General features: G+C 36.9%; 2 protein-coding genes across 3 annotated transcripts; both read right to left on the reverse strand.

The window, feature by feature from the left end:
- Positions 1 to 15,850: 15,850 nt before the first annotated feature.
- On the reverse strand, positions 15,851 to 19,426 carry LOC135740435 (C-reactive protein). The gene is made up of 3 exons (XM_065258795.2): positions 19,326 to 19,426; positions 17,615 to 17,684; positions 15,851 to 17,525 (listed from the first exon to the last, which is right to left on the reverse strand). The coding sequence occupies exons 1-3, from the start codon at positions 19,401 to 19,403 to the stop codon at positions 16,909 to 16,911; spliced, it is 765 nt and encodes a 254-aa protein (XP_065114867.1). The 5' UTR covers positions 19,404 to 19,426; the 3' UTR covers positions 15,851 to 16,908.
- Positions 19,427 to 20,978: 1,552 nt separating this feature from the next.
- LOC135740436 (C-reactive protein-like) lies at positions 20,979 to 22,502 on the reverse strand. Of its 2 annotated transcripts, none has more exons than XM_065258797.1 (3): positions 22,457 to 22,502; positions 21,778 to 21,854; positions 20,979 to 21,676 (listed from the first exon to the last, which is right to left on the reverse strand). In XM_065258797.1, the coding sequence occupies exons 1-3, from the start codon at positions 22,459 to 22,461 to the stop codon at positions 21,066 to 21,068; spliced, it is 693 nt and encodes a 230-aa protein (XP_065114869.1). In that variant the 5' UTR covers positions 22,462 to 22,502; the 3' UTR covers positions 20,979 to 21,065. The 2 variants fall into 2 exon arrangements, with proteins under 2 accessions (XP_065114869.1, XP_065114868.1); XM_065258796.1 differs by having other exon boundaries at positions 20,979 to 21,679; positions 22,457 to 22,498.
- Between the last annotated feature and the right edge of the window lie 5,026 nt (positions 22,503 to 27,528).

Genomic DNA, 27,528 nt, shown 5'->3' on the forward strand with positions numbered 1-27,528 from the left:
TATTACGTTTATTTTATGTAAATAATAGTTAAAATGTTTTCATAAGAAACCTTAATGTATATGAACTTGATTTGTAAGAGTACGTTGGGGTTGGACCTTGCTTGCGTTTCTTGGGTCCGATTTCAAAGCCCCCAAACCCTTTCAGCGGTGAGGGTGGACGCAGCGATGTCCTCTGCTGGCGTCAAGTCCTGAGGCAGATCCACCTCCCGTTACACGGCGTGCCCGATTTATGCTGGCAAGCGTGGGATTCCCCCGTACAAGGACGTCGGTCTCCTCGGCTGTGAACCGCTCCTGGCGTGCGCCTGGTAAATCCGTCATAATAATAGCAACCCGCCATGGAACTTGCGCCCTTGCGTTTAAAGGGAATGTTGGCTAGCGTTCTGATTGGTTTATTTGACGTTACGCCCAAACCACACCTATGAATAATGAACCTACTTCAGACCAACCCCTTATTGATTTGCGCCCGGCGCAAGAGTTATTTCTCACGCCGGGAAAATAGCAACAGCGCCCAAGATCCGCCCACAAACTCACTTGCGCGTTGCGCTTCGCACTTGCGTTTCAGATCGTTAAAATAGAGCCCTATAAGTTGCTTTGGATTAAAGCATCTGCCAAATGCATAATGTTAGATATTTTTACTTGAAAGCAAAAAGCAACATTCTTAAAAAATGGTCCCTAAATGTTCTTTCATTACTAAAAGAGTCATGATTTCACCAAAGTGATCGTTAGACCATGGTTAACCAAAGTTTTGTCATAGTTTTTCTTTAACTGTTTTTATAGTGCTAATTAATCTGCCAAAAATCATGGTTTCAACAGGGTTATGTTAAAACAAAGAGGTTATGTTTGGGCCTTTATTGGATAGACAGTATGCAAGTAGAGCAAAAATCATCCACAAGAAAACTCCAGCACCGTGCATTTGCCGATTTTGCCCAAGCAGGTTTCAAAGGGTACGTGAGCTGAAAACTGCAGCCCATTCAGATGTTATGAGAAGTCTTTCAGGAATATTAGAGGATACTGAGTGACACGCAGGTTTTTTAATCTGAAATATCATAGAGAAGTGATTGAAAAATGTCACTATCACAATGCAGAAAAGAGATAATCAGTGCACATTGTCAGAGGAACCATGCAGTACCCTGCCCTGTGTGTTCATGTGTGAGTTATACAGTGAGACAGAGCGCCCTGTGGGTGTGGGGAAGACAAGTCCACGCTTTAGTACACCATATGTTCACCCATCTCTCCGCCATACATAAACAAGTCAAGAAGCCATAGCTAGAGGGAAGCCACGCTGCAATATTACTCACTCTGCCACCATCTCTCTTTCTCTTTTACCCTGTGTCTCTTTATCATTTTCCTTTGCTCTTTTCATATTCGCTTTGAGTTTTTGGCAGTCGTGTTCTCCTCTTATGTCTGCGTCTCTCATCATGGCACAATGTTTCTAACGTTTATTAAAAGAGCCTGGCTGAAGGTTTTATTTGCTTTTTAATAGCTTTAGCTCTTTAAGTATTTGCTCTTTTTGTAGGTTTGTAACCTTGATTTGTTTAAATTCGCTGTCATATACTGTAGGTACGGCATTAAACTTTGGACACAGATGAATAATTCTTCATATACAGTTTGTTAAGAAGACATCTGCTGTCACTGTTTAACCTCTTAACTGTCAACCACCTCTTTTTTTGAATTTGGGGGTAAAAAGTGAATGTGCACCAATTTTTGGTCTTGAAGCCTAATCTTGGTCTTGTTTTAATTTGTTTCAATGAGGTGAAAATAATAAACAGTTAACAGTTTAAATTTGTTTTAATAAATAAAAATAATGCAATAATTATAAAAAAAGTTATAAAAATGTAATTGTTTCATCACAGAAAATGCTAAAAACATGAAGCCATTAGTCACAAGTAGTTTTGATACCAATTTCAAGTTAAAAATAACAAAAAATTAGGTTTGTGTCACTTATTTAGTGGTTTTACCAACAGCAGCCACTAGGTGTCATTGGTTTGCAGCATACTCTTGTCACAAATTAATAAAATACTGTCACTGCATTATTATTACTGCTAAAAGGTTTTGAAATATGAATTAAAAATATTTTTTTATAGCTTTCCAATGATATAGGCAACATTTTTGAAGATTTATAATAGGATATATAGTGTTAAAATATATATATAATTTATATGCATTCCTATGGGGGGCAGGATCATAACAAAAAACTGTCACAACATCATTTCTATTATCAAATGACCTTGAACTTTCCAGTATAGTTTGTTAAGGTTTTTTAGGTTTAGAATAAGGTTTAAGTTTTATAAATATATGACATATATGACATGACTTTTTAGAAAACGACTCTCACAACATCATTTTATCAGCAAAATGGTGATGATATATGAAAACTAGAGCTTTCCAGTGATATATAGTTTGTCAATGTGTTTTAGGTTTAAAATACTATAGTGTTATAAATATGTAATAACAAATTGGGCCCACCTGTTGGACCATGAAATTTTAGAAACTCACTATGTCATAATTTTTTGAAAATGGTGATGAAATATGAAAACTATACTCTAAGAGCTTTCCAAAGATATATAGTTTATCAAGATTTTAAAGTTTAGAATCGGGTAATAAACTATTTTGCATTATTTGTTACAATTTATAAGCAAAACTAGACAATATTAATTACCAAAACAATCAGTATATTTCTTCTTTACATTATTGAAAAAATCCTTTCCTACATATTCCTGTACCTCAGCATTAACAGTGTTAGCAGCACAAAGGTAAAAAACTCGATGTACTTTATATCAGCATTTATTGGAGATAAACCTGTTTGATTGACAGCCGAGGGTGTTAAGAAATGACATCACATTGAGTAAGTCTGCCTCAGGCCGAACACTGCCCATTACTGGACTGATGAAATAAAACACAACATCAGCTCATGTACACAACAAACACACAAATACCTTCTCTATAATCACCAGACTTTATCTTTTATAAAACTATAACTGTAAACGTGACCTGATGCTTTATGTTTGTGTGCTTTTGTAGCATGTTTGCTTTATTGTGGAGAGAAACATCTCTGTATGAAGAGCTAAATGCAACTTTTATGCCATAAATTTGTTGCTTTAAAAATTTATTATTTCTGATTCGTCTGGTTTCTGTGATATCTATTATTAACACAAGACTTCTGTCAAATGTAATATTTAATGGGAGTAAAGAAAGAGATAAATCTGTTTGTCTATCTGTCAGTTTGCAGACTGTCTGTTATATAAATTTGTCTGTCTATTATAAAATCTGTCTGTCTTTCTACTATACAATCTGTCCAGCTGTCTGCCTGTCAATATGTCTATTTTAAAATCTGTCTACCTGTCTGTCCATGATAAAATCTGTCTGTTTGCCAGCCTGTCTGTGTCTGTCTGTCTTTCAACTAAACAAATCTGTCTGTCTGCCTGTCTACTGTAAATATATGTTTGTCCATGATAAAATCTGTCTGTTTGCCAGCCTGTCTGTCTCTGTCTCTGTGTCTGTCTGTCTGTCTGTCTTTAAACTAAACAAATATGTCTGTCTGCCTGTCAATATGTCTATTTTAAAATCTGTCTGCCTGACTGTCCATGATAAAATCTGTCTGTTTGCCCGCCTGTCTGTCTCTGTGTCTGTCTGTCTGTCTTTAAACTAAACAAATATGTCTGTCTGCCTGTCAATATGTCTATTTTAAAATCTGTCTGCCTGTCTGTCCATGATAAAATCTGTCTGTTTGCCAGCCTGTCTGTCTCTGTCTCTGTGTCTGTCTGTCTGTCTTTAAACTAAACAAATATGTCTGTCTGCCTGTCAATATGTCTATTTTAAAATCTGTCTGTCTGTTTGCCAGCCTGTCTGTCTCTATGTCTGTCTGTCTGTCTGTCTGTCTTTAAACTTAACAAATATGTCTGTCTGCCTGTCAATATGTCTATTTTAAAATCTGTCTGTCTGTTTGCCAGCCTGTCTGTCTCTATGTCTGTCTGTCTGTCTTTAAACTTAACAAATATGTCTGTCTGCCTGTCAATATGTCTATTTTAAAATCTGTCTGCCTGTCTGTCCATGATAAAATATGTCTGTTTGCCAGCCTGTCTGTGTCTGTCTGTCTAAACAAATCTGTCTATCTGCCTGTCTACTGTAAATATATGTCTGTCCATGATAAAATCTGTTTGTTTGCAAGCCTGTCTGTCTCTGTGTCTGTCTGTCTGTCTGTTTTTAAACTAAACAAATATGTCTGTCTGCCTGTCAATATGTCTATTTTAAAATCTGTCTCCCTGTCTGTCTGTGATAAATCTGTCTGTTTGCCAGCCTGTCTGTCTCTGTCTGTCTTTCAACTAAACAAATCTGTCTGTCTACCTGTCTCTTATAAAATCTGTCTGTTTGTCTGTCTACAATAAAAATCTGTCTGTCTGCCTGTCAAGCTGTCTATTATTATTAAATCTGTCTGTCTGTTATATAATCTATCTGTCTGTCTGTCTGTCTACTATACAATTGGTCTGTCTGCCTGCCTGCCTGTCTGTTATAAAAACTGTTTATCTGTCTGTCTGTTTTTCTCCTATGAGACCTGTCTAACTCTTATAAAATATGTCTGTCTTGCCTGCCTGCCTGTCTGTCTTTTATAAAAACTGTCAATCTGTCTGTTTGTCTATCTCTCTGTTTTCTCTTATCAGACCTGTCTATCTCTTACAAAGTCTGTCAGTCTATTATTAAATCTGTCTGTTTTTTATGAGACCTGTCTATCTCTTATATGTCTGTCTGCCTGCCTGTCTGTCTGTTATAAAAACTGTCTGTCTATTATGAAATCTATCTGTCTGAGTATTATGAAGTTTGTCTGTCTGTCTATCTATTATAACATTTATCTGAGTATTAACAAATCTGTCCATCCATCTCTCCTCATCTGTCTGTGTTTTTTAAGCACAAATGTGTACACGGAGAGGTTTGCGAGTGCTGGATGTGTGACCGGTCTGCTGGCGTGTTACAGGGTTTGACTGCTATAGGATGTGCCAGGCCAATTGACCAAATCACTGATCTTTAAGACTGACTCGGAGGGGTTGTGTTGAGAGGGGGTGAGCATCACTAAACACACACACACGCACGCACGCACGCACACACACACACACACGCACACACGCACACGCACACGCACACACACAGTAGCTCTAATCATGGAACATGGTCACCACAAAGATGTTAACAAGAAACGACAGCTTCTCTTCGCTTGCGGCAACGACCAGCTCGACTGTGCAGATAGACCGGCAGGCACGAAACCAAGCGAGAAAAATAAAGAGAGAGAGAGAGAAAGTGTGTGACAGAGGTGGAGTGATAAATAACAGACTGAAAACTCAAGAAGAAAACTCTAGAAGCATTTAAACCTCCATACAAATAAACACACATAATTACATATCTAGTTTTTAACTTTTAAACTATATGTGTATATAAGAGAGAGAGAGAGAAAGAGAGCAGGTGAAAGACAGAGATATGACAGGTTGTTAATGGACGCTTCAAACAGACATTTTAGGACATATTAGTAACTGTTAATAATTCACAAGCCCAAGAGCACATCTCTGTCCCTGGGTTACCATTTGTTCTGTTTATGTCTTCCTATGTGGTGGTCCAGATACGTGTATGGACAAATAAATCTGACAAAATGGATGAACAATAAAAATGACTGTAAAAATTCATAAATGTCATAGCATTAGATAAGGAAATGTTTATTTTACCATGGGCAACACAAGCATATTTCTAAGGCAAAAATAGTTTGTAAAGAAACAAGTTTGTTTCTTTAAAATGTTAACAGTATACTGTACAGTTACTTTTATAAAAGTTATGAAATTATGTGAAACATAAAATCATTTAAAATTGACGTAGTTGACATCTATGTGTTTCCCTGGGTTTGTCTCTCTCTCTCACTCTATAGGTATCTCATTCTCTGTATGTGTGTGTCTGCGTGTTTCTCGATGTTTGTGTTTCTGTATATATGTGTGTGTGTGTGTGTGTGTGTGTGTGTGTGCATGCGTGCGTGTGTCTCTGTGTTTCTTTGTGCTTGTCTCTGTATGTGTTTGTGCATGTGTCTCCGTGTTTATTTGTGTTTCTGTTTGTGCGTGTGTCTGTGTGTCTCTGTGTTTCTGTCTGTGCATGTGTCTTTGTGTGTCTTTGTGTTTGTGTCTGTATGATTGTGTCCATGTGTCTGTGTGTCTCTGTGTTTCTCTGTGTTTCTGTCTGTGCATGTGTCTTTTTGTTTCTTTGTGTTTGTGTCTGTATGATTGTGTGCATGTGTCTGTGTGTCTCTGTGTTTCTTTGTGTTTCTGTCTGTGCATTTGTCTTTGTGTTTCTTTGTGTTTGTGTCTGTATGTGTGTGTGCATATGTCTGTGTGTCTCTGTGTTTCTTTATGTTTCTGTCTGTGCATGTGTCTCTGTGTTTCTTTGCGTTTCTGTCTGTGTGTCTCTGTGTTTCTTTGCGTTTCTGTCTGTGCATGGGTCTTTGTGTTTCTTTGTGTTTGTGTCTGTATGTGTGTGTGCATATGTCTGTGTGTCTCTGTGTTTCTTTATGTTTCTGTCTGTGCATGTGTCTCTGTGTTTCTTTGTGTTTGTGTCTGTATGTGTGTGTGTGCATATGTCTGTGTGTCTCTGTGTTTCTTTATGTTTCTGTCTGTGCATGTGTCTCTGTGCTTCTTTGTGTTACTGTCTGTGTGTATCTGTGTTTCTTTGCGTCTCTGTCTGTGTGTCTCTGTGTTTCTTTGCGTTTCTGTCTGTGCATGGGTCTTTGTGTTTCTTTGTGTTTGTGTCTGTATGTGTGTGTGCATATGTCTGTGTGTCTCTGTGTTTCTTTATGTTTCTGTCTGTGCATGTGTCTCTGTGTTTCTTTGTGTTTGTGTCTGTATGTGTGTGTGCATATGTCTGTGTGTCTCTGTGTTTCTTTGCGTTTCTGTCTGTGCATGTGTCTCTGTGTTTCTTTGCGTTTCTGTCTGTGTGTCTCTGTGTTTCTTTGCGTTTCTGTCTGTGCATGGGTCTTTGTGTTTCTTTGTGTTTGTGTCTGTATGTGTGTGTGTGTGCATATGTCTGTGTGTCTCTGTGTTTCTTTATGTTTCTGTCTGTGCATGTGTCTCTGTGTTTCTTTGTGTTACTGTCTGTGTGTCTCTGTGTTTCTTTGCGTTTCTGTCTGTGTGTCTCTGTGTTTCTTTGCGTTTCTGTCTGTGCATGGGTCTTTGTGTTTCTTTGTGTTTGTGTCTGTATGTGTGTGTGTGTGCATATGTCTGTGTGTCTCTGTGTTTCTTTATGTTTCTGTCTGTGCATGTGTCTCTGTGTTTCTTTGTGTTACTGTCTGTGTGTCTCTGTGTTTCTTTGCGTTTCTGTCTGTGTGTCTCTGTGTTTCTTTGCGTTTCTGTCTGTGCATGGGTCTTTGTGTTTCTTTGTGTTTGTATGTGTGTGTGCATATGTCTGTGTGTCTCTGTGTTTCTGTCTGTGTGTCTCTGTGTTTCTTTGTGTTTCTGTCTGTGCATGTGTCTCTGTGTTTCTTTGTGTTTCTGTCTGTGTGTTTCTGTGTTTCTTTGTGTTTCGGTCTATGCGTGTCTGTGTGTCTCTGTGTTTCTTTGTGTTTCTGTCTGTGCATGTGTCTCTGTGTTTCTTTGTGTTTGTTTCTGTATGTGTTTGTGCCTGTTTCTTTATGTTTCTTTGTGTTTCTGTCTGTGCGTGTGTCTTGTGTGTTTCTTTGTGCTTGTCTCTGTATGTGTTTGTGTCGGTGTGTTTCTTTGTGTTTCTGTCTGTGCGTGTGTCTGTTTGTCTCTGTGTGTATGCGTGTGTCTGTGTATCTCTGTGTTTTTTCGTGTTTGTCTCTGTGTGTGTTTTTCTCGGGTTTGTGTGTCTCTCTCTCTCTGTTTGTGTGTGTATGTTTGTGTATATCTCTGTGTGTGTGTTTTTTTCTATGTTTGTGTCTGTCTATGTGTGTCTGTCTGTGTGTATGTCCCTGTTTCTCTGTGTTTGTGTCTGTGTATGTCTCTGTGTTTATTTATTTTTCTGTCTTTCTGTGTGTGTGTCTGTGTGTGTTTGTGTTTGTGTTTCCGTCTCTCTCTCTCTCTTTCTCTGTCTGCGTGTGTGTATGTTTGTGTGTCTGTGTGTGTTTGTGTTTCTGTCTCTCTCTGTGTGTGTGTGTGTGTATCTGTGTGTGTGTTTGTGGCCGTACTCTCCTGTCTGACCCCTGAATATTAGTACAGATGTAGACAGTGATGTAGTCTGGCACCACAGGTCGTCCTCGATTGTCCCTGCACTGAAATCTATATGTGTCTGTGTATCAGGAGAGGTGATGGCTCATGACGGTCGTATGTGAGTGTGTGGACCTAACACACGGGTTAGTGTTCCTGTCTGTCCTCTTCTTGCTGTAGGATATATGGACAGTGATGTGGCACAGCACCGCAGGGTCCGTCCTGACTGAGATGAGTGACTGTGTGTATAAATGTGTATGCCTGTGTGTGTGTGTGTGAGTGATGGGTTCTGGCACCCGAGGGCTGGGTCGACTGGTTCTGGGCTGGTGGCACGGACAGCGATTAGGAATGCGATATCAACCTGTCACTCTGAACAACTCGACCTGTCACTGAGAAACAGAGAGAGACAGAGAAGAATGAGAAGAGATAATGTAGACACTGAGTTAGTGTGACAACTCTGCAGACAGAAGAAATGAACAAAAATGAGGAAAATATGAAGAATTGGAATCACAGTTAGATTTTGTTCAGTTTTTACTCACGGCTGACTTTTTAATTCTGTTCACACACAATTAAGTTCTGTGTGAGTCTGATTATTTACAAAAGTCACAATTTTACTGAACTAAATTAGACATATTTTTAAGGATGCACCAGCTTAATCTCACAAGAATTCGTACAAAGTTAATTATGCAAAAACATACAATTATCATAAAAAACAATAACGAAACCCCGCCCCTAACCCCAACGTCACAGGGGCAAGGGCAAATCATACATTTTTTTTACAAATGTGGTCATACTGTATGAATTATTAAGAATTAGCCACCTTGTAAAATACCTACGAATTACCATGGGATTGCGTTGGATGCAACGATACAAAATATTTGTGCCAATACCAACTGAGATGTGTCTTATGACAATAAATGTTAATGTTGAGGTATTTTGCATTATTTCACTAAAAATAGCAAAAAACAAGCTGATATGTACCTTGTTTATAGCGTGAAGTTTGTAAAATTTAAAGGTGCAATTTTTATCAGTGGTGTATAAAGACCTTACAAAATGAACTTTTATTATGAGCCGTTTTTATCTACATCTTACATGGAAGTCGCCGCCATGTTTCTATAGTAGCCCTAAATGGACAAACTGCTCTACAGTACGCGTTTTGTCCCTACAAAGGCCCTGTCCCAAATGGCGCACTTCATGTGGACTTAAATTGCGCGTGCTTACTTAGTCTACGATTCCGTAGGGTCCCATCTGTCATTTTTACACTCTGAAGTGTGCTCATCAGCGCCCCCTTTGCACCCTTGATGCGGTCCCGCACTGCAGCAGGCTTCGCGCACTTTACCAACCCAGAAGTCCATGCGAAAGAGCAATCTGACCAATCAGACGACGGAAGGGAGGAAGTTACACTAACGTGCTTCTCTTCCTGTTTTTGGCGTGACGCTCGAGTCTGTCCCAATATACGACTCCGGTGCACCCTCGTGGACTTGCGTCAAGGGTCCCTAAGGTCTGCACTACATGATGTCGTCAAAGTGTGGACTCTAAGGAAGTCCATAAGTCCCGAGTGTGCCATTTGGGACAGGGCCATAGTCTCAGACGATGACATGTTTGTCCTGTGGCAGCTACCGTAGCTTCTCTACGCATTCCGAAAGGGAGGGGTGAGCTGTGGACTGAGCCGTTGGTTGCATTTTACAATCTCACCACTAGATAAAATCTACACAGTGGACCTTTAATTGACTTCTTATACCCCCTGAAGAGGAACGAAAAATTTGTATTCACTTTTGCATTGTGTAAGTTTGCTTATCAGAAGAGGTTAATTCAATGGTTTAGTGTTGAAAAGCTTATAACCCTTTGCAAATTTAGATTAGACTGTCACAGTGGATTCATGTTTCTCTTATGAGATTCCCATAACTGTGATTCAAACAGAGTTTATTATCTATACTGCTGTTATCCAAACAGCTTCTGCACTGTATTAATATCTTGTGTTGGTGGCCATCTAGTGCCAAATATAATATCTCCTTCATTTGTCTCCCGGTCTCTCTCTCTCTGGAGTCTGATGCAGGCTGGCAGCTCTTGCTTGCAGCCACAGGCCTGCCTAAAGCCATTGCAGATGATAGTTTTAATTGCTTTCAATCTTTCAGGCAAGTCCTTGCCTACTGGCACCAAGAACCGGTGTGTGTGTGTGTGTGTGTGACTTTAGTAGAAGTCTTCTTGTAGTGATGCTTCTGGAAAAATGACTATAGAAGTAAAATTGAAATATTGTTGATTTGTTTGTGTGGATAAAAAACTGGTTAATGAAGTGCGTACCGTCTGACTGTTTTGGTCTTTCTCTGTCCCAGGATGATAATGTCCCTGTGCTCATAGAAACGATTTAGTGAGTCCACACCTGAACCCCACTGATGTGTTCCTGCATCCATGTTTTACCTCAAGTACTTTCAGAGGAGATGATGACACAGAGATAAGATCGACTCTGTCGATGTCCATGATTTGGTGGATTATTAAGGTGTCTATGATGTGCATTTCAGTGTTAAAGGGAAAATGCTGTTATCATCTACTCACCCTTATTACTCACTATTCTTTACCCTACAACAGAAGCAAGCATCAGATCTTCAGTTCAGTATCGAGTTGTAGATACAATTGTGTCAAATGTAGATACAATTTCTACGTATTGATCTGTACATTAATGAAACATTATGCCATGTGTTGGGTCACATCTATAGTTATGTTCCTGGGGTGTTTCAGGTCTTTCAACATCATGCACCATCACCCAGGTGACCCGGTTTTTTGTATGAACAATGTTTTGGGGAAAAACTAACAATGACAATGATCAAATGTCCTGTATTTTTATTTGTTTCATATGTTTTGTCTCTCTATTTATTCATTTTTTCATCACTTCTGCACGCTCACTGAATAATACTTATATTATCATATGCATGTTTATGTGTGTGTGTTTGTGTGCTGTCTCTTAGCCATGAGGCGTATTAAGTCAACATTCCCACTGTGAATAATCTCTCTACATGTGATTTTTAATCATCTCATTCTCTCTCTCTCTCTCTCTCTCTCTCGCCCCCAGTCTCACCCTCTCTCTTGTACACTGGCAGCTTGCATATGTTCATAAGGGCGAGTGACTAACACCTCTGAAATCATGGAGGGGTGACGGCAGGGGAATCCAGCATTGAAAGACACTCGGCTCGTTTCTCTGTCTGTTAGTCTGACGTTCAACTAACTAGTTTAATTTTGAAGTAATAAAAGTATTCTTATTCATAAGTTATTTTTTAATTTTCTCAAGTCAAGTAATGTATTACCATGCGTTTACACCAGCTGCGGTAGAGGCGGCAAAAACGTTAAAAAAACGAAAACGTTATTCGCGCGTAGTTGTACGCTTGAACATTTGAGTTCACTCACTTTATTCTCTTGTGAAAGCAGCGCATGAAATTCTAGTCATTCGAGATATTCACACGGAAATTCGCGTCATAGGAGGGGCTTCTGCCACTCCGCTGAGACTCCGCCACTCCGCTCGCTTCCTGTAATCACGTCACTACTACAGCAAGGTCCTGATTGGGTAACGCGACACGGAAATCTGCCGAAGTTCCGATTTTTGAACTCGCGTGTTTCCAGCGGCAACTCTCAATTTAAGAGGATGCCTTATCGCGTCTTTGCATTGACTTAAAGGTGACATAGAATGATTGAACAGAGTATTTATCCTTGTTCTGTGAGGTGACATGTAGACAAATTTTTTTGTTTGTGTCTGTAATGCCTTAGAAGCTTCCTAAAAATCTCTCTCAGATAGCTCCATTAGGGTGGGGGATTTTAAACAAGTGGTTTTGCACCTATTTGGCTCCCCCTACTGGCTTAACTTGCAATCTCATTACTGATTGGCTGACTTTGCTGCCACTCTCATTTTTTTAAAGTGGAGGGGCAGTGAGATGCCTGTGATGTCATAAGCATCAGTTTTTCAGATTGGGCCGTTTTCTGGATGACATTTCTAAAAGAGGAATTTCTATGAGACTGAGATGTTTAGCATGTTTAGCACTTTTTGTATGTTTGTGAATGTGGGTAGACTACCATTATTCAACAAAGACAAGGTAAAAATGGTTTTTCATTCTCTGTCCCCTTTAACGTGTAAATCATCCGCGCTTGCCGCCTCTACGGCGGCTGGTGTAAACGCAGCTTTACACAGTCGCAACTGCAGTTTCCTTTCTACATCAATCATTTTTATCTGACATCTTTATCTTCATATATTCCACACATTATTTTTAAGTTAGCGCTTTAAGATGCTTACTTTCAACTTAAAGTTTGTGAATATGAAGCTGTTAGTTACCATAGACATTTTTTTTATTTTGCTGACTCTTTTAAACCTCAATCCTGTCCTCTGACTCCTTTAATTGTGTGAAACAGCCGAAAAAGATCATTTATCAGTAGCTTATCAGTTTTGGAACTACTGTCCCTGTGCAGATGTCCATACCAGTGGTCCTGATTCAGGTCGTTATGGTTACTGTGTCCTGTAGGACAAATGAAGCATCTCTCACATACACATGTTACAGATGACCTTTTACACCTTTGAAAGATCACCTGACACTAAAGCTGTGAGAAAAGATGCCAACGAGGTCTCGGTGTTGAGGCTCGGGGTATGAGGGTTGTGTCGTGCAGTGCGGTCACTCGAATACTGTGCTTTTAAATGCTAAGCGTCTGTGTGTCTCTCTGTGTGTGCGTTGGTGCTTTTCTCTTTCGTCCTGATGTAGTTTGACTGTAATGGGACCCAGTGGTGAATTTTTCATTCTGCCCAGAGGGAAGCAACATCGTACTGCAGAGAGAGAAAGACAGACAGACAGATAGACAGAAAAGTATTTTTTTTGTCATATTTGTCTTCTTCGTTGCATTTAATGGCTAATGAAACACCAGCAAACACTGATTTGTGTGAAGTTCATCACTTAATCAACAATTCAATTTTATCCAAAATGACTTTCTGTGCATTCAAGCTTAACATTTTGTCAGTAAGTTTTTTCCCTGAAAATCAAACCCATGACCTTCTGTGCTTCCAATGCAATGCAATGCTTAATCATTTTCAGGGCACTTTTTGTCATATTTTGTCATTTTTCAACACATTCTCACTTATCACATAGTGACACTTGGTCTCATTTTTTTTATGCAGGATACTTCATTGTTTAAAGTTGTTTGCTTTATGCATCAGATCATTATATAATTATTTGCATTTGTCAAAGTGGAAATAATTTTATAAATATTTATACTTTCAAAGATATTTTGGGTACCTAACCCCAACTTGACCCTAAATGTACCCAAAGGCTGAGTTCGGGTGGGCGGGGGGGTTACTGCCCCCCCCAAACCAGAGCCAATTTAGATTTTGTCTGAGCTATTAATGAAATAGAAATATAAGAATTCATATTTTATTTGTTTACTCTTAATATTTTTATTCATACTGGGTTACTTAAGGCTAAAATAGTTTTAATTCATTTAAACCAGATTTAAAAACCATGAAGCCGCACTCTCTCACTAATCTGAAAGCATGCAGTAAACTTGTTTGCCGGTAGGTCCCCTCTAGAGCACAAATACGAAACTCCGCCTACTTCTCAACAACAGAAAATATAACAGACAAAAGTGCAAAAACTTACCGAAAAAGTTATACAAGTATTATAAACAACTCATGTTGCAAGTTTTCTGAACACGTAGATTTACATTATATGAAGAAAAGAGATGAACTTAAGGTTTTATTTGCTAAAAATGATCCTACTCCATAAACACACAGATAATTTTATCATTTTTGAGAAATTTATGACTTCATTTTAAATTATGACGTTGGTTAAAGTTAATACAATTCCATATAAGACGTGATAAACCAGCATTTATTAACATTGATCTAAATTTTCCAAATACTTTTTAATTCATACGTCACCTTTATTTTTCAGAGATGAACATTTAAAAGTCAAAGTTCAGAAGGGTTTTTTCAGGACGCAAACACACTTTTATGTTTGAATAAGTTGTAATTTCTGCAGAAGAGCCCAAAGATTATTCCATCTGTTCAATGAGCACATGCCTCGCTCCAGTACGACTTTGAGCCCCGTCTAACTTATGCAAATATCTTTTGCCTTGAAATCTATTTGGAGTTGCTTGAAGCCTTCCAGAATGTTGCCCTGCTGTTGTCTTTACACACACACACATGCACACACACACACACACACACACACACACACACACACACACACACACACATGCACATGCGCGCACACACACAGTCCTGCTGTCTGGCCCAGCGGCCTGCCCCTGTTCCTCATCTCTTCTGTCATGTGGAAAACTTTATACCAGCACATACACGCAGACACATGCCCAGAATAACCCTCATCTATATCTCTCTGTCTCTCTCATCCTTAAAAGACACAAAATCATCTACACATTCAACTACACTTTTGTTATCTTCCTGCTATATTTTCTTCTCACAATACTGTCATGATATGAAATATGAATTCTACCTTTATTTTGCACTAAAATCTCCAGAGATTTGGATTATATTACTCATGAACAACACCGGCCTACAGCTGCACAAAGAAAGTGTATCCCAGTTTACACTTGCTGTATACACTGTCAGAAAAAATGGTCAAAATATGTACCTGACCTGTTACTGGGCCATACCATTTAAAAAAATCTAGTTTTGCGCCTAAAACGTTAATATTAGTACATCAGAGGTACATAATGGTACCAAATCCTATACACATTTGTACGGTACGTATTAATACATATTTTAAGGGTATTTTCATCATTATGTACTGTACAATAAAAGTGTATTCACAGGTAATATAAGTTGAATCTACATTAAAAATATTTACATACATTTGATCTTGTATTGTAGTTTATGTAGGATGAACACAGATGTAATCAATAACAACAATTACAACGCCAATAACACATTTATGCAGGTCAAGCCATTAACTATTGTTAACCAATCTATAAACCACCGCTCACCAGAGGGATCTTCAGCATTAGAGAGCCACATATTGTTCCAGGACACAAGCACTAAAGACATCTTGTTAAAAAACACTTGCTAATAATTATCAAATGCATAGCCTTCTTTATAGTTGATAAGTCATGAATGCAACGTGTGGTTAGCTAATAAATCATGCTCCAATCCATCATTATTTAAACCCTTCTGACAGACAAATATAAAAGAAAGCAAATCTATAGGTAATGCTTAGAGTCACACAGCTGTTATCAGGGTCTCGAATCATTCTGGAGGTTCATGTTATGTTTGTCAATGAGCTAAAGCTGTATCATTATTGCTTAGTCAATGCAAAGTCTGACTTCAGTGCCTGCAGGCCGTCAGTAACGTAAGCACTGACATTAATAATCTGAGCCCAATCCCAGGATGTACTGATAAAATAAATGCCTTGAATGCATACTATGACTTAATATATATGTTTGAGTAAAGTATAAAATGAAGATTTGAACATCACAGGGTGTTTGTTTATTTTTTTGTCAGACACAGATTAATTGCATGGAAAACAAGATACTGTTTTAGTGTTGTTTGGACACATTTTTTTTGTGTATTATTTGGGTGTGTATACAATACTTACGCATTAACTTATGCATTCTTTTTAAATTTTAGAAAGTATAAGAACACATAAAATAATAGAACTAAATTCACACAATAAGACATTAAGCACTGTTTTGATCCTGTTTTAATACATGAAAGTGCATCTTAAGTATTTTAGGTTAGTGCTGCCATCTTGTGGTCACATTCAGACAATGCAGTCTTAACCATGAGTAACTTAACACTTTCAACATAATATACTCATATACATATTTTAATAAAATGCTGATAAATTGTTAGGTCTACTGTACATTCCATATTTCCCCTTAATTTTTTAAATCATGACAAAAATGTTCAATATTGTTATATGTTGTTGAAATAATGCAAGCATCATGCTTGTTTACATTGTAATATGTTGTATTTTCAGATGAAACATGACAATCAACATAAGAAAATGTTAAATCAGAGTTTGCAATGGATTTTGGGGGATTAACATCAGCAGTACAAACTTTTGAGGAACTTCATCTCCTGGATATCTCCATGTATCCTAATGGTAACACTTCTTTTTCAAATCTATTTGCTATTATTGCTATTACTTTTATAGTGTATTAACTGGTGATAATTTCAGTTTTAGAAAAGCTGCATTACCTCAAACAATGTTTAGCTATTTGGTTAGTTCAGCTCAAGTGCAGTTAAAAGCGGCTTGTTAAAACTTCACAATAATAATTCATTCATTGAATTGCATAACAGTGAACGAATGCATTAGCCAACATGCTCTTACTATAAACAATATGTTTAATTTTTTTAAATGTTTGTTTATACTAACTGCACATTGTTGTATGTTTTCAAAAGGATATAAAAGCTGTCAATGGGGCGGTACCCTTTAAAGGGTCCTAATATGAACCATTTGGGTACATTTGGGTATATGTACCTCCATGGTATAATATGCACAAAGGTATATTATTTAAAAGGTACTGCCACAGTGACAGCTTTTCTACTTTTTTTGTGTGTGTAATACCAGTGTGTCTCAACCAATGGGCCAAACTTCAAGATTACTTAAAATGATTCAAAATATGCATTAAAATAAGCTAAAATAATATTTCTCAAGGAATTGTGAGTGAGTGCTTCAAATATTATTGTGGACAATGAAGGGGCCTTGAAGTCAATAAGGTTGAGATCCACTGTGATTTATTCATCTTGCACCACCAACACATTTCCATGAATCTCATATTCAATGGTGCTCCAATCAAACACGTTTCCGATGGGCACGCGCTGGGCGTGGTTAAAATACAGGGCTTTAATCTGACTCCCAGTGAGGACGTAATCCCACATGTTCAGATCCGTGAGCTCACCAGCAAAACTCTGCACAGTCTCAAAGTCGCCGAGATATTTGTCCGCGTCCTGACCGAGAAGCGCGGTGCCGCGCGGACGGATGCTGTGACCCGCTTTGTACAGCTGGAACGCGGTGCGCCTCCCGTCCACCCAAAAGGCGGTAAGCCCACTGCGCGAGGACCAGGTGAGGCACAGGTGTGCCCGGAAGGTGGAGAGAGGAGGCAGGTGGAAAAACGCCCCATCACCGCTGAGATAGAAGGACACGCGCCCGTCTTTCTCTCTCCACACGTTCAGCTCGTCATAATCGGGTGTGCGGTACGCAAACAGGATGATCTGACGCTCGCCCTCCAGCTCTGTCGCGATGCGCATGCAGAGGGTGAACGCTGTAAGCGCGAGAGGTTTCTTAGGGGTCAGTTTAACAAAACTGAAATCTGTCTCGTATGGGAACAGCAGGACTTTGCCACTAAGACCCACTGCAGGAAAAACAAACAATAAAACAATACAATAAAATAAAGATATAGAGCAAAGCTTTTGATGCATTATGTGAAATGTGGTACTGTACCTTCTGTAGCTGCTGTCAGAGAAAACATAAAGGAAAGTAAAAGCACTGATAACATCATCTTGATGCAAGTCTAAAAGATACAGAGCAAGATGTCAATGTTAAAAGATAACAATTGCTACAGAGTTTGAGGAATCAATGCAGAAGATTTAAAAAAAATTCCTCTTAGGAGGCATGTACACCAAAGCATTTAAAAGCTGCTGAAAATGCCAGGCGGACGCTGATTGTAGGCATTTGCCATATACTTTTGCTTTGTTTATCATTTGTTGAACAATGCGCCGGCTGGTTGTTGTGATATTTGTCCCGACACTCCTCCACTATGATTGGACGGCTGAGTGAAAAGTGACATTGACGAGCTGAGCATTTCACCTAAAGTTGAACTTTTTAAAATTCTTGGCGCTCAGCGGTAAACGCTGAAAAAACGCCAACTGCTGGCACTCAAACTCTTTTTTTGAAAAGAGCGGGGCTTCCATTGGAAACAATTGAAACATACGCCAGCGTAAACGCTTTTGTGTGCACGCATCCTTAAAGGCGGGGGTGCATGATCTCTGAAAGCCAATGTTGATATTTGAAATCACCTAAACAAACGCGCCCCTACCCTAATAGAATCTGGACCTTCTTTTGATAGACCCATACGCAACCCAGCCAGCAATGTCGGTTAGTAGACACACCCCTTACTGCTGATTGGCTACAAGTGTGTTTTGGTACTCAGCCCAACTCCCTTTTCCAAAGTGGTTTTTTCAAAATCATGCACCCCCCCTTTAAGGTCCACTTTGTAGATTTTTAGCGACATCTAGTGGGAAAATTGCGAATTGCAACTAGCAACTTTTTCCCTTCCTCACCCCTCCCTTTCGAAACACATAGAGAAGCTACGGTAGCTGCCACAGGACGAACACGCCATTGTCTGAGACAACGTAATGGCAGTTTTTTTATTTAGGTGACTAAAAATGGCGACTTCCACATAAGGTGACCCAAATAAAAATGGTAATATAAACAATACGTTCATTAATATAAGAATACGTTCATTATGTAAAGTCTGTATACACCACTGATAATATAGTTATGTAAATTATATTGCATACAATTTACAGACTGCACCTTTAACTGATACTGTTAATAAAACATATTAAAGACAATTTCAATAACTTAAAGGATCACATGATCGTATTTGGCGAATGACATAAATCCTGTCCTGTGGACATTGCAGGTTATTTTTACAGGAACAATTGTATTTTCAAGACAACACCCATATACACAATTTTCAATATCCTACACTGTCAGAAAAATGGTCGGCAGCTGTCACTGACGCAGTACCCTTAAAAAAAGGTCCTATACATACCATTTAAGTACACAGGTGTGTATGCATTTACAATATGTACTTCTGACTAATATGATCTCTTTAGGTGGAAAGGTGTAGTTTTTAAAAGGGTACTACCCCAGTGACAGCTAGGGACAATTTTTTTGACCATTTGTTTTCTAAAGTACTTTAATTTTATATAATCTAAAAATATAATACTTTTTATTGTAATGTGGAAGTAATAATCATAAATAAAGAACAATACATTAGTTGAAGTGAATGGATAGATGATAAATTCATAAAAAAATCTCAGCATACAATTAATTTACTCTATACATTTTACAAAAAGTCTTACATTTAATATGTTTTAATGTTTTTAAAATAATGTAAAATACAAATGGCTTTAAAAGTACTTACTGTGTGGAGATGAATGTTAGTTTCCTTCTCAGAGTAAAGAGACACTGGAGATCTGCTTCCCTCCTGACACAATGACATCGCCTCAAACAAACCAAACCAAACAAAGGATGATACTGTGTGTCAATTCAAACAGTCATGAGACCAAAGTCACAAAGACACTTTCATATATATCGAATCATTAAACAACATAGATTAATATAGTCCTGAAGTCCATTTAATATGAAAAGTAGATACATATTCCAGAACTAAATACTGAATTATTTTACAACTTGTACCCCTTGTTATTTAATCTTGAAAATTGAGTTTTTAGGGTTCCATGTAATTGCAACATTCACAGATTATATTTGTTGATTAGTTTTTATTAAAAATGATTTTGCAGAAAATTAGTACCCAGTGGTTCTCAAACTGCGTGGTGGGCCCCTCCTAGGGGATGCAAGGTGGTGCCAGGGGGACCCTTTAATGTCATTTTATATAAAATACATGAATTTTTATATACATTTTGTGTAATAAAGCATCAGAAAATAAGGCTACTAATCAACAGCACTACTTCGTGTAATTAACCATGTCTCTTTAATTCAAATTCTAAGTTTAAAATTGTTTTATGTGTTGATTTTTTGCCAAAAAGTTTAAATGCACTGATATAATAAAAAAATACACACTTGTAAGTCATTTGGGATAAAACCTTTTGTAAAATGCATAATTGTAAATGTGGCTTTGGTTAAAAGAGGATGCTACTAATGTTCTATTACAGTCCCATATGGCAAAAATACATTTCTCTGGACAAAAATATATATGTTTTAAATATATGCGAAATACATTTAAATAAAGCCTAATTAAATATATTTTTGAATTTGAAAATATATTTAGTTTCAACCTTCATATATCAACATACATTTCAAAATGCATTTAAAGTGCAAGCAAATAAATTTTTAAGTTTACAATCCACACTGTAAAAATGCTGCGTTTTATCAAATAAACATATTTTTATGCTACTTTAACTTTTATATGCTACTCAAGGTCAAAACTGGTTAAATAGTAGGTCGAATTGATTTAAAAAAAACTTCATACTGCAATTTTTTACAGTGCATATGGCAAGAAATGTATCCTTGGTCAAAATATATTTTATATGCTAAATAAATGTTAATTTTAAGAATTATGTTTTTGAAGACGTATTCAAACGGTTAGTTTTTTTTTTTAAAGTTTTGTAACATAAACACAAAGTTTTTCTTTCAATGCAACGTGAATATATTTCCTTGAAATATATGGAGGGCTAAAATATAGTTTAAATGCTTTATATATATATATTTCAAAATTTAAAAAAAGAATATAATGGTGAATTGGTAAAAATATATTTTTATAAACATATTCCAAAACCATTAAATAAAATTAATTTAAATGTATATAAAAATATTTTTTTTTGCCATATGAGGTAATTTTTGTATGTAAAATTACTAATATAAACTGGAAATAATGCCTCTCAAAACAACCTTGAAATCAAAAAATCTATGCTGCATATTAAGCAGAGTATTTTTAAATGTGTGATTTACAGTATATATGCTGTTGTTGTTTTCATGATGCCTCATTCTAGAAAGCTCTCTAAATGATAAAAAGGTACCATATTTACCTCTGTTTTCCCAAATGATGCAAAAACACTGATGTTGTAGAAAGATTTATTGGTTAAATCATGTTAATCTGTATATGATAAACAGACTTTGATGAAAAACACATCTGTGTGTAAAATCAAATATCATCCTTCAGCACATGCACATTTTTATTTATCGCATATTTAGCGGTGTTCCAATCAATCACATTGCCCCCGTGTTTATTATGTGCATATAATGCCTTAATCTGATTTCCAGTGAGAACCTGATCCCACAGATTCACATCTGCAATTTCACCTTCAAAGCTCTGCTCTGCATCAAAATCGCCCAGAAACGAATCAGGATCCTGACCGAGCAACACAATGCCACCGGGACGGATGGCGTGACCTTTTTGGTACACCTGGTGAGCAGTGCGATGTCCATTCACCCAAGCGGCAGTGAGACCGGTCGATGAGCTCCAGGTGAAGCACAGGTGGGTCTTGAAGGAGGTGAGTGTAGGCAACCTAAAAAACACTCCTGCGCCACTGAGATAGAAGGATATGCGTCCGTCTTTCTCTATCCAAACGTTCAACTCGTCGAAATGAAGTGTGCGGTAGGCAAAAAGAATAACCTCTCTGGGTGCATGCAACCTTGGGGCGACACGCATGCATAGAGTGAAAGCTGTGAGGCTCAGTGGTTTTTGTGGAACGAGTCTAACGTAGCTGTCATCGCTCTTCTTCGGAAACATAAACACTTTACCACCAAGACTTCCTGCTAAAGAACAGGATGACAATTTACAAACATTAACATACAGTTTATATCAACAAAGCGACTATGTTTGTGAAATGCAAGTCTCATATAAAATGTGTTACCTGTGTGACCAATGTCAGCTCCTGAAGCCACAGGTAGCACACAGAGGAGGAAGACTACTATCAGCTGCATCGTACTGCTAAACAAAAGAAAAACAAAACAAGAATAATTATAGTAAAAATGGCATGTGTAATAGTTGACAGTAGTTGACAATGGTCGCTGGGTAAACAGCAGCTAGCATTATCGTAAACAAATAGCCTAATTATAAAAAGCTGGGTTTTATCAGAAATAAAGTACAACTACTGACCAATCAGAATCAAGGACTGAAACTAACTGTTTTATAATTATTTTTTAACGATTTCCTTCTAGTGCACAACTGAAAATTCAGTTTTAATATATTTACAATAGCCTACTGCATGTTAATATTAAAATCTAATGTGGTCATCTTTTTGCACATCAATAGTCATTGCGTTTTGCAAATATTGTCATAAACACTGTTGTAGGCCAGACTTTTTTAAATAATTTTAACAAGACCCTCACATCATCATCTTTCTATACTGCAATAATTTCTTGGACTAAAAAAGGCAAATGCCTCCTTTAACCTGACAACATCTTAGTATTTACATTATCAATGACAAATGTACAGTAAGAGATACTGTACATTGTTGTTGCTATTTCATCACTACAATTCTTGTAAGATATAACTCTTTAAAAGAAAAGGTTCAAATGCAGAATACTCACCACATACAACCGGTTATTAATCGGAGAGAAGTTCAGTCAGATCAGGTGAACGGTTATTCTGATCACAAACGAGCGAGGCTTGAGAATTTAAATGTGTCAGGGGTTGAGCCCAAACTTAGGTAGGAGGGTCCAGGGACGCCCAGGCGTGTCATTTAATTTTTTTTATTAAAGTGATGTAACAAAGTACATATTACAAAATTGTTTTTGTATTATTGTTATATACTTTTTTATTTCACTGGAGACACGGAATATTCATACTTATATTTGTATACATGCCAAGTCTGTAAAAACCCCAATACTTTTTGGAAAAAATACTTGCATTGCTCAAAATATCTTCCTTTATGTTTATCAGAACAAATAAATTCATACATGTTTGTAAAAACATAAAAGTGAGTAAATGATGAGAGAATTAATTTTTTTTGGGTGAACTATCCCTTTAATAAGAGACTGTCAGTGTTTTCAAGTCTGTGCTGGTGTCCAGAATCTAGCAGTTTTCAGCCTGTATGAGTGAGGTTCGGATCATTTAACAAAACATGGAAGATTTAGTTTTCAAAACTGGTAGAAAATTGGTTGGGTAATTGGTTGAAAATTGGTTTGAAAAAATTTGAATGGTTTATATAAACATTTTCTGACTTTATTTAACATAATTTGTAGACATACAGTATAGACATACGTTGTGACAGGGTTTTGTCAATTTTTAATATAAAAGTCCAACAACTACATTCTTAAAGGCACCATTTTATGCAATGCTTATGTACTTTTCGTGGTACTACTGCACTTTCTCTATGGATTTTGTATACCTGTTTATATTATTATTGCAATTTTTCTCTATGTTAAACTCCAGTTCCTCTTCTTTTTAAGGCCCTTTTCCATGTCATGATCATACCTGTTATTTATCACATTAATTGATTAAAAATTTAAACTATGTACTGTACCAAGTCGATTACAATCTTTTTATTAGACAGTAATGTTTTTAATAATGCAACATTTTCTATTAATTCTATTTATTTACACTGTAAAAAAAGTCAAGAGAAATTACAGTGTTACATGCAGCTGGTTGGCGGTAATTTACTGTAGATTTACATTTTTGTTATTTACTGGCAACATTTTGTTTAAAGTTAAATGAACATTAAACATAAACAAGTCTTTGTCTTTACAGAGTAAAACTAAAATAACAGCATCACCCAAAGCATTCTGGTAAACAAAATCTGAAGCAAAAAACAGAAAAAGGTTGATGATGATTTCTGGTTCCCAGAATGCTTTGCATGAGGCTGTTATTCTGTAAAGATAAATACTTAAAATTGACTGAAAAGTTTTAAAATTGATTTAACTTTGAACAAACTCTTGCCAGTAAATAACATCAATTTAAATTTATGGTAAAAATAAAGTAACACTGTCATTTCTACTGAATTCTTTCACAGTGAATTAATTTTCCTGTTTTCTGTGTCTTCTTGTTAATGTACAGCTGCTTTAAGGCAATGCAACACTGTAAAAATGCTCTACATAAAAACATATAACAAAAAGTTATTTTCAAGAAAATGTCCGGAGGGTAAATAAAACACAGTCAGTGATATTTGATAAACTTGACCACAGACGTCTTTCTGATGTATGTCCACATAGATAAACTGAATCAGATGGGTTCTGTGTCCAACTTCCCCAAGTCTACATCAGACAAACTGACACACTCGATTACACAATGGATTATTGCGAATTTAAGGCCTGTGATAGTACAGATAATCTAGACAATCTTTCTTAAGGCAACACTGACAATACAGCCTGGTCTCACTGTTAATACGTATTATTAACACGTAACTTTCAAAAACACAAAACATACTTTTTTGCACGTTTAAATAGATGTTGAAGAGTACAATGTAAGCGTATTTGCTTTGAATCATAGCATTATTATGTTTTTACAGCAAGAAATGCACTGTAAAAAAATTCCGTAGAAATTACAATGTTATTGCAGCTGGGTTGCCGGTAATTTACCGTAGATTTAAATTTATGTTATTTACTGGCAAGAGTTTGTTCAAAGTTAAATAAATTTTAAATATTAACAAGTCTTTATCTTTACAGAATAAAACTATACAATAACAGCCTCATGCAAAGCATTATGGGAACCAGAAATCATCATCAACCTTTTTCTGTTTTTTGCTTCAGATTTTGTTTCCCAGAACGTTTTGCTTGATGCTGTTTTTTTAGTTTTACTCTGTAAAGACAAAGACTTGTAAATGTTAAATGTTCATTCAACTTTGAACAAAATGTTGCCAGTAAATAACATAAATTTAAATCTACGGTAAATTTCCGGCAACCCAGCTGCAATTTCTACGGATTTTTTTTACAGTGTGTTTCATACTGTACCATAAAGATTGCTTTATAATTTCCCTTTAACCTTTTTATTGATAATGTTACCACCCTAATCCTACCCTAAACCTTACCTTATTAAACCCAAACCTTTTTATACAAAAAAATAAAATAAAAACGTAATGTATTCTTTTTATATTATGCAACATAACGGACAGAAATGTGTAGGAAAATTTTGTAACAATATAGCATTTACAATATTTTTTAAGCTGTTAATACACTCTGAACCTACCCAAAACAGTTTATTAAAAGCATGAACTGTTGGAAATAAAAAGCATAACAGACAGGCAAGTGTAATCACAATAATTTATTTTTATCGAAATTTCAAAAGCAATACCAAAAGTAGTTAAAATGACGATGTGTTGGTCCTTTCTGGAGTATATAAAGTACACAGAAGCATTAAAGTTATTAATCTACAAAAACCTTTTATCCAGCTTCTCTCTGTCAATGTTTTCGAATTTCTAAAGTACATCGACTGAAAGACGGAAATGTCGCAAATCTGTGATGTAGCATGCAAGAGCCAATAAGCGTTTTATATCAATGCTGTAAAGCAATGTGTCATAAAGCTTCTTGAAGCGCAATATATGAATTCAAACTTATAAACATTAGATTTGACATTTAAAGGACAAGTTTGGTATTTTACACTTAAAGCGCTGATTTCAGATTGTTTATGATGAAATAGAATGGTTTTTACTGAAATTTGGACATATGATGCTGGCCCGAGAATTTTCGGTTTCTGTGGTATCACCCCCCCCACCCTCACAATGGGTCTATAGGTGCACTGGAACAATCCTTCCTAAAATGCATTAAACTTTCGTTTACACAGACGTGAAACTCACCGAGTGGTCAGGGGTGTTCACTGATAGGCTCATAGAAAATTCACTGCAAAAGATGCTTTCCAACAGGTTTTATCGTAGTTTTATCCAACTACATTGACTTGTATTAGATGTGCTGTGAGGTACGGAATTACTCCGCCGCCGGGAACGGAAATGGAGTTGTTTGTATTCTTGGCAAAGGTGGATTATCATCACCAACTGGGCTGGACTGTCTATTATTCAAGCTCTCAACGGAAGAATGTACGGGTGTGAGGCGTTTGGAAAAATAGGTCCACAAGTTTACAACGAATGCTAAAACACCTGTTGGAAAGCATCTTTTGCAGCTATTTTTGTGTGAGCATACCAGTGAACACCCCTGACCACTCAGTAAGTTTCACGTCTTTGTAAACGAAAGTTTAATGCATTTTAAGAAGGATTGTTCCAGTGCACCTATGCAGCCATTGTAGAGGTGGGGGGTGATACCACAGAAACTGAAAATTCTCGGGTCAGCATCATATGTCCAAATTTCAGTCAAAACCGTTCTATTTCATCATAAACAATCTGAAAACAGGGCTTTAAGTGTAAAATACCGAACTTGTCCTTTAAGGTTGCTGATGAGAAATGGGATCAAGATGGCTGCATACATCATACTGTAGGAGAAAACCTGTTTCTGCGTGTCATGGCAAACAAACTAAATATTACAAAATGGTTAAATGATTACAGAAATGTTATTTATTTTAAGGTTTTAAAGTGTAGTCTTGTTTAATATTGTGTAATTCTCTGAAAGTCATGAACATTTCATTAGGTAAATGACTTAAAATAATAAATCAGACAATACGACTTAAAACCTGTCATTAATATGAATAAGAAATGCCAATTACCACGATTTTAATATTTATGAATAGGAATGCGTACAAATGTATTTTGTATGTCTGTAAAGCTGTTAAAACAAAAAGTTATACTGCAACTTTAAGGACTACAACAGCCCATGGCGTCAATATTTGACGCCACTTGACCATGCGTCAATATGTTACGCGGAGGGTATACCCTTCGCGTCGTTTTTTGACGAACTGGGGACTTCAATACTATTGAGTCCGTTGCATTCTCTTTCCTATTTTCGTACCATTTTCTTACCATTTTCGCGTCGGTTTAGGGTTAGATTTACATAATGACATCCCTACCCAAACCTATCCCTAACCCCAATGTCAGGCGACAACTGTTTAATTTCGCTTACCTAATAGTATTGAAGTCCCCAGTTCGTCAAAAAATGACGCGAAGGGTATACCCTCCGCGTAACATATTGACGCATGGTCAAGTGGCGTCAAATATTGACGCCATGGGATGAGGATGTGTTACAAACATGGTGTTGAAACTTAAAGTAATGCAAAAGAATGGACATTTATAATTTAATAAATTACTTCTTTTAACCTATGCTGCAAACAATGCCTTTTAATAATTTTCAACATAAACACATGCAATGGATTATGTGATATTATAGTCAGTGAAGACTGCATATATACTGCCTTTATTGAAGGCATATTAGACAAGATTTTAAACATTTCCATACAGAAACACCCAGACAGCAGACACCGGCTGTGCATGATCAACTGTTCTTCTGACTGTTCCCAAAAGATTCAAAGCGTCAAAGTGTTGAAAACAGCCCCATCTGTTGGTTAATAAAAACACACTATTGTGTGCATGCGTGTGTGTGTGTGTGTGTGTCAAATCATATTAGTTCATAATGCCACAATTAAAAATGTAGCCTATTAGAGCAATTCAGACACATACAAACATGGCTGTCGCAGTGGGATAAAAGATGGTGACAATTATATGGGACCCCCACAAAATCCAGAAGTTTTACTATACAGCCTCCCATTCTGTTAATAAATAAAGAAT

Source organism: Paramisgurnus dabryanus, chromosome 22 (genome assembly GCF_030506205.2).
Source record: "Paramisgurnus dabryanus chromosome 22, PD_genome_1.1, whole genome shotgun sequence".
Classification (NCBI taxonomy): Eukaryota; Metazoa; Chordata; class Actinopteri; order Cypriniformes; family Cobitidae; genus Paramisgurnus; species Paramisgurnus dabryanus.